Below are 6,650 nucleotides of genomic sequence, written 5' to 3'. Positions count from 1 at the left end.
TCAGAGCTCTGCCAGCCTGCATTACCCAGCTTGTTCCCTTCCCAAGCTCCCCTGCATATCTGCCGACCCACCTCAACGCTGCTCAGCCCCTTCAGAACTAAGACAGCAAAGCCGTGTGGTGCGGGGAACAAGCCCAAATACCCACCGGGCCCTAGGCCGCGACCCAGCCAAACACATTCCACTAGGGCGCTTAGACAGGATTTGAACCCCAGCTAGGAGGCAAGAAGTGTATTAACCTCTGTTCCCCACAACCACCCACCTGCCGGATAGGACCAGAGCAGCAGCAAAGAGGGAAATATTTCCCTTTAGAGCACTGGCTCTCAACCTTTCCAGACGACTGTCCCCCTTTCGGGTGTCTGATTTGTCTTGCGAACCCCCAAGTTTCACCTCATTTAAAAACTCCTTGCTTACAAAATCAGACATAAAAATACAAAAGTGTCCCAGCGCATTAGTACTGAAAAATTGCTTCCTTTCTCATTTTTACCATCTAATTATAAAAGAAATCAATTGGAATGTAAATACTGTACTTACATTTCAGTGTTAGCAGTGTAAACAAGTCATTGTCTGTGTGAAATTGTAATTTGTACTGACTTCGCTAGTGCTTTTTTTATGTAGCCTGTTGTAAAACTAGGCAAAGATCTAGATGAGCTGCGTTATGCCCTGGAAGACCTCTGTGTACCCCCCAGCGCTACGTGTATCCTAAAGGAGAACCACTGCAGCCATGCAGGGGACTGGTCTGCAAAGCCTCAGCATTTTTTCTACATAATTGAAGTCCCAGTTCTAATCCCTGAGTTCCTCCTGTGCATTGCTGGTCTGCACAATATAAATCCTCTAGCAAATCCCCACCTCCCCCCGCAACATCCTGCATCAGCTAAGCACCAGGGCCAGCTTCTAATCTCAGACATGCTGGTGTAAATCAGCAGCGAGAGTCACTCTGGATGGACCCTGCGAGGAGAAAATGACCAGGAGAGCTTCCCCCATCCAGGCAGTGAAACTGGCCAGAAATAAGGACTTTGCCACCTTAAACCTAAGGAGGCAAAAAACCAAATACATGCTCCAGTTCAAAAATAAAAGCCAGACCCAAAGAGGCAACCTGCTAGTTATGCTAACGACCACAAAGACATCGGATAGGGGGCTATTGTCTAGAGAGGAGGAAAGAAACACTGCCAATCAGCTGAGTCCTTCACTCTCTGAGAGGAGCTGAAGTTCTTTTCAGCTGTAAACCTTTCCAGCTGCCCAGGCGGGCTGGCCAATTCCTTGACTCCACCCACCACTTTGGCAATGCAGCTACCTGCTGCTCCTGTATATATATGGCCCTGCGCCTGGCTGTTGTTTGCAGAGCCCAGACAGAAGAAGCCTGACACTCCTTTCTCTCCAATTACCCCCTCCCGATCCCACCATGTGTAAGGAAATTTGCACCATGGCTTTTCTCCGGGCCATAGTGGCCGAGTTCCTAGCCACCATGATCTTCGTCTTCTTCGGCCTCGGCTCAGCCCTGAAGTGGCCTTCAGCCCTGCCGAGCATCGTGCAGATCTCCCTGGCTTTCGGCCTGGCCATCGGAACCATGGTCCAGATGTTCAGTCACGTCAGCGGTGCGCACATCAACCCGGCGGTGACCATCGCTTTCTTGGTGGGGAACCACATCTCCTTCCTTCGGACAGCGTTCTACATGGTGGCCCAGCTAGTGGGGGCCATTGCTGGGGCAGGCATCCTTTACCTGGTGACCCCGAGCAACACCCGTGGAAACCTGGCCATCAATGCGGTAAGTCTCTTCCTGCCCACAGATGATTAATTGTGCCCAGGGCCTCAGCAACCCTACGCATGGGTTCCCGGCCTTGTGTGAGGAATCGGACCCACCACGAGGGTTGATGAAGGCCGGTTCACCCTGGCGCTGGAGATACCTATGTCCATGCAGATGGAGAGAGATGGGAGCACCATGCCGGCAGTCTTAGCATAACTGACATGGTGCTGACAGCACAGATTTATTGTGCTGTGCAATTAATGAGGTGGGTTTTTTTCCCTACATGCTTCTCTTATCCGGAGGGCACAAGTAAGTCACAAGCACCTTTCAGATGGGCTTGACTCCAGCCTCTCTTCCTGGAGCCAGGGAGATCAGAGCAGGGAAAGGAGCTAAGCCAGGACTGGAGGGGAACCCACTTAAACCAGTGTGGGGGTGTGGGTGGGGGGAGAGTTAGGAGCCCTTTAGACCAGTATGCCCAGTCAGAGGAAGGAGGTTGGAAGACCCCCTTAAACCAGTGTGGAGGGGATGATAGGCACCCACTTGGACCAGTATGAGGAACATGGTTGGAAGATCTCTTTTTCCAGTATGACCAGTCTGAGGAAAGTAGCTGGGAGACCACTTAGACCAGCAGAGGAGAGATTGGAGGAGGAAGGGGGGGCTCTTCGTTTTTTGGGAGGAGAGGGTGAGATTAGAAGCCCACTTAGAACATCGTGAGGGAAATTTTGGAAACCCATCTGGGGGCACTGGGAGATCTCTTAGATCAACAGTGGGGAGTGTGGATGTGGGGAGTGTGGATGATGGGAACCCCAGTTAGACCAGTAGGAGGTGGATTCCAGCCCCCTTTCAGACCAGTCTGAGGTGGACCAGTTGCTGTGCAGGTGTTGATTCTTGGAGCCTTCAGCCTCGAAGGAGGGTTTTCAGGGGCTGTGTGTTCCTCACTGGTTGTTCTGTGCCCCTCCAAACCCTAAACTCCCCCCACCCCCCGATAACTGTGCCTTGTGTCCCTTCATTTCCCAGTGCTTCCTCACCACTTCCCCCTAACTGGGCCTCAGCCTCATCCCAGCCCAATAGGGCTGGATCCTTCTGCCACGCAGCTGGCAAGAGATGAAAACAGGTGCACTGACATCAGGTGGTAATGGCCCATCCCACCCCAATGGCATCCCCGCTGGATCCCTGCTGTTCCCCCCTCGAGTCCCCGTTTAGGGGGATCCTACCCCAGTCCCAGTCCTCACCTCTTCCTCCATGTATTGCTCATGCCCTCACTCACTGAAGAGCGGAGTGTGTCTGGCTGTTCCGGGGCAATTTGGGTGTTAGCAAAGGGAGAAATCTGAAGGTGATAAGTGATTTGTAAATGCCTAGGGGGAGAAATGCACTTTCAGAAAGAGGGGAGTAGATGGAGGATACATAGATAGATCAGATAGACCCAGTGGCATCTCCTTGCTAGGAACTTAAATGGGGTGGGGGGGGGGGGATACTGTAATCCCCTGTGTTTTTTAGGGGGTCGCAAAACCCTTCAGTCTGGCTCAGCTCAGCAGCCATTCACAATCCTTCTTGTTCACGTGCAGCTCAACAACAATACATCCCCAGGCCAGGGGCTGGTGGTCGAGATCATCCTCACCTTCCAGCTGGTGATGTGCATCTTTGCCTCCACGGATAAACGCCGGACTGACGCCATAGGCTCCCCAGCATTGTCCATCGGCCTGTCAGTCACCCTGGGTCACCTGGTTGGGGTGAGTGTCTGGGTCACCGGGCAGGAGAGCTGGCCCTGGGAGAGCTGGCCCAGCTACTCTCATCCCAACCTCTCCCAGTCGGGGGCGCTGTAAGTAGCTGGGCTGAAGGGCAGGCTATTGGGGGATTCTCCCAGCTACTCCAGCCCTTGGCTCTCCCAGCAGGGGATGCTGCAGGGAGCAGGGCAGGGGGAAATGAGGGCTGCTCCAATCCCAGCAAGAATCCAGGGAATGGTGCATGGAACAGCACTGTAAGGAATGGGTCAGGAATGCTGGTTGTGGGAAGCGTCCAGTTATTCCAGTCCCAGCCTCTCCCAGCAGGGGGTGCTGTAGGGAGCAGGGCAGGAGCATTGATTGTGGGGGGAGCCCCCAATTCCTCCAGCCGCACCTGGAGCAATGCCCCGGTCGCAAAAGGACTAGACCGAAGGGAAACGTGATCAGTCTTAATTCCCATGTCCCTTTACAGATCTACTTCACCGGCTGCTCCATGAACCCCGCCCGATCCTTTGCACCTGCCGTTGTAGTGAAAAGATTCAGCACCTCTCATTGGGTAAGAATGCCCCTCCAGTAACAGTGGCTCGCAGCATGGGGTCTGCAGCACACTGATTGCTGGTTGGCAGGGCCTGGACCACTGGTCGTTGGCAGCTCAAGAGCAAGTGAGGTCAGGGCTGAGAACGTGGGGGGAGGGTGTTTGAGTATAAGGAATTTGAAGTGGAGGGGAACCTGCTAGGAGACGACAACTGAAGGGGGCCATTAAGGAAGCACTTAGAGGCCAACGGCTCCACTGCGCTAGGTGCTGTATGAACATGGAAGGAAAAATCCCCTGGGCTTTCCCACGGCTCGCTGTGGGGAAGCAGTGTGGCCTAGCGGATAGAGAAGTGGGCTGGGACTCAGTACATGGGGATTCTGTTCCTGACTCGAATACTGGCCTGCTGTGTGATTTGGGGCAAGTCACGTCACTGTGCCTCAGCTTCCCCATCTGTAAACTGGGGATAATGATACCAATCTTCGTACAGTGCTTTGAGATCTACAGCTGGAAAGCGCTACTGAAGGATTAGAGATTAGCATTCTACCCTTGGCTTCCCAGGTCTTCTGGTTCGGACCCATCATCGGTGCAGTCCTGGCTTCCCTGCTGTACAACTACTTCCTGTTCCCCTATCCGCTGAACATGTCCGAGAGGGTAGCCATCGTGAAAGGCACCTACGAGCCAGAAGAGGAGTGGGAAGAGCAGAAGGAGCAAAGGACAAAGTCCATGGAGCTGACCTCCCCGTAAGAGCAATAGCTGGAAGGGAAAAACCAAAGAACAAGCCAAGACTCTCAATCTGTGGCCTCACACCCCAAAGACCAATAGTCTCTCTATGCAAAAGAAGGGTGCATGTGATATCTGTGCATATACCCTGCAATTGTGTGGGTGACTGATACAAATATTCCTGGCCAAAGAATAGAGACCCACACCCAGCAGAAGGTGTGACATCAGCCCTAGGCCAGACTGGCATTGACCCACTGCGCCTCAGAAGGGCTTGTCAATGGCTGGGGTGTGCCAGGATTTTTAGCATTATTCAATTGTGCCTCAACTACTTGACTTTGTCTTTGGGACGAGCCCCAGATCCGGACATTTCCCCCGATCCAAATACCCCCAGACTCTCTTTTTTATTTTTGGAGCGGGGGAGGGGGGCATTGGTGGAGGTGATAACCCGGTTTGAATTTCACAGCCCACCTCAAATGGGTGTGGGTGATTTCCACTGATTTTTCTTTTAATGCTCCCTGGGTGCCCCAACAGGGTGCCGTGCAGTATTGTAGCTGTGTTGGTCCCAGGATATTAGAGACAAGGTGGGCGAGGTGATGGCTTTTTTGGACCAACTTCTGTGGGTGAGAGAGACCAGCTTCTGAGCTACATGGAGCTCTACCTGAGCAAACCCAGATGTGAAAACCAGTTCTGTGCAGCTCCAAAGCTTGTCTCTCTCAGCCATTACCTCGCCCGCCTCATCTTTCACTTACAGGATCAACTTAACAGGGTCCCCTCATGATCCTGGATGATGGAAACCTGGACCGTCCTCTGCAGGGTCAAGGAGATATTCAGTAGCTCTTTGTGGGGTGGGGTGGGGTGGGAATCTCTTAGAGACAGCCTGGCCTGAAGGGATTGGATCTCCCATTTTGGTAGCCCCATAATTGGCTTTGGGGGGTGGGGATAATTAAAAAGTCCATGAGAAACAAGCACAAGGCCTTTTAGATTATTCAGCTTCTGCCTTAGAGTATGACTAGGCCTCACCTCCGTGCATTGGGTATCCCACCTCCACCCAAGCAGCTGAAGGTCTCTGGGCTCCCCCCCCAGCCGACTTTTGTGTAGGACTATACCCCACGGCACAGCAGAGATGGGAAGTGGGGGAGGGACAGAGAAAGGGGAACAGAAGGAAGGAGACACAGCAAAGGGGGGAAAGGGCCGGGCAGATGAGTGAGATTAATGGGCCCAAGTCTTTCTGTCATCCCTAGGGCCCGGCATCTTCTTGGCGGGGCTGGAAATTCGATTGTTCCCCAGCCACGAAGCACAAGGTCACAACTGCCCAATTGGGAGGTAGCCCGAGGATCTGGGAAAGGCCTGTAACCTCCAGTCCTAGCTTGCTCCATAGTCCTGACGGCATATCCCCGTAAGCCCCAACCACACCCCCAGCTTCTGCTTGTTTTCTTCCCCTTCCTTCCCTTCCCAAGCTTCTCCTGAGAACCACATAATACTGACTAAGCTCTAAGGAGTTAACCCGGGGAAATAGCCTTTGTCTGAATTTCTCTTCACCCTCTGCTTAGGCCCTTGGAAAGGGCAAGACAGCAAGCGTAAAGGAGCAAGACTAGGTGGTTTGTTGCAGAGGATGCTGCTGCTTCTTCAGACGCGCTCCTCTCCTCGGTAGCCTGCTGCGTCTTTACCTCCATACAGCCGTAGGCCTGACCTTTCACAAAAGAGCACGATACAGACCGGAGACCGCATTTCTCCTGCGTCCAGAGCAACCATTAAACCCCATGGAAGCACTGGGTGCCCAGAGCAGGGGAGGAGAAAGGGATGGGATGTGGCCTAAGGGCCAGCATGGTTGGTATCGACAGACAGTTGCGGCAAAATATATTTTTCCCGTGGTGCATCCTACGTCCCAAACCTTTATCCCCGGGGGAAGCTGCTCTTTCCTGCATTCGCTGGT

At 53.2% G+C, this 6,650-nt stretch overlaps 1 protein-coding gene across 1 annotated transcript; it reads left to right on the top strand.

Moving 5' to 3' along the window:
• The first annotated feature begins 1,399 nt into the window (after positions 1 to 1,399).
• Positions 1,400 to 6,298, top strand: LOC140900737 (aquaporin-5-like). Its single transcript, XM_073318463.1, has 5 exons — positions 1,400 to 1,762; positions 3,307 to 3,471; positions 3,935 to 4,018; positions 4,556 to 4,737; positions 6,268 to 6,298. The coding sequence occupies exons 1-5, from the start codon at positions 1,400 to 1,402 to the stop codon at positions 6,296 to 6,298; spliced, it is 825 nt and encodes a 274-aa protein (XP_073174564.1).
• The last annotated feature ends 352 nt before the right edge of the window (positions 6,299 to 6,650 follow it).

Source organism: Lepidochelys kempii, chromosome 20 (assembly GCF_965140265.1).
Source record: "Lepidochelys kempii isolate rLepKem1 chromosome 20, rLepKem1.hap2, whole genome shotgun sequence".
Lineage (NCBI taxonomy): Eukaryota > Metazoa > Chordata > Testudines > Cheloniidae > Lepidochelys > Lepidochelys kempii.
This window is presented reverse-complemented; position numbering and strand designations above follow the sequence as displayed.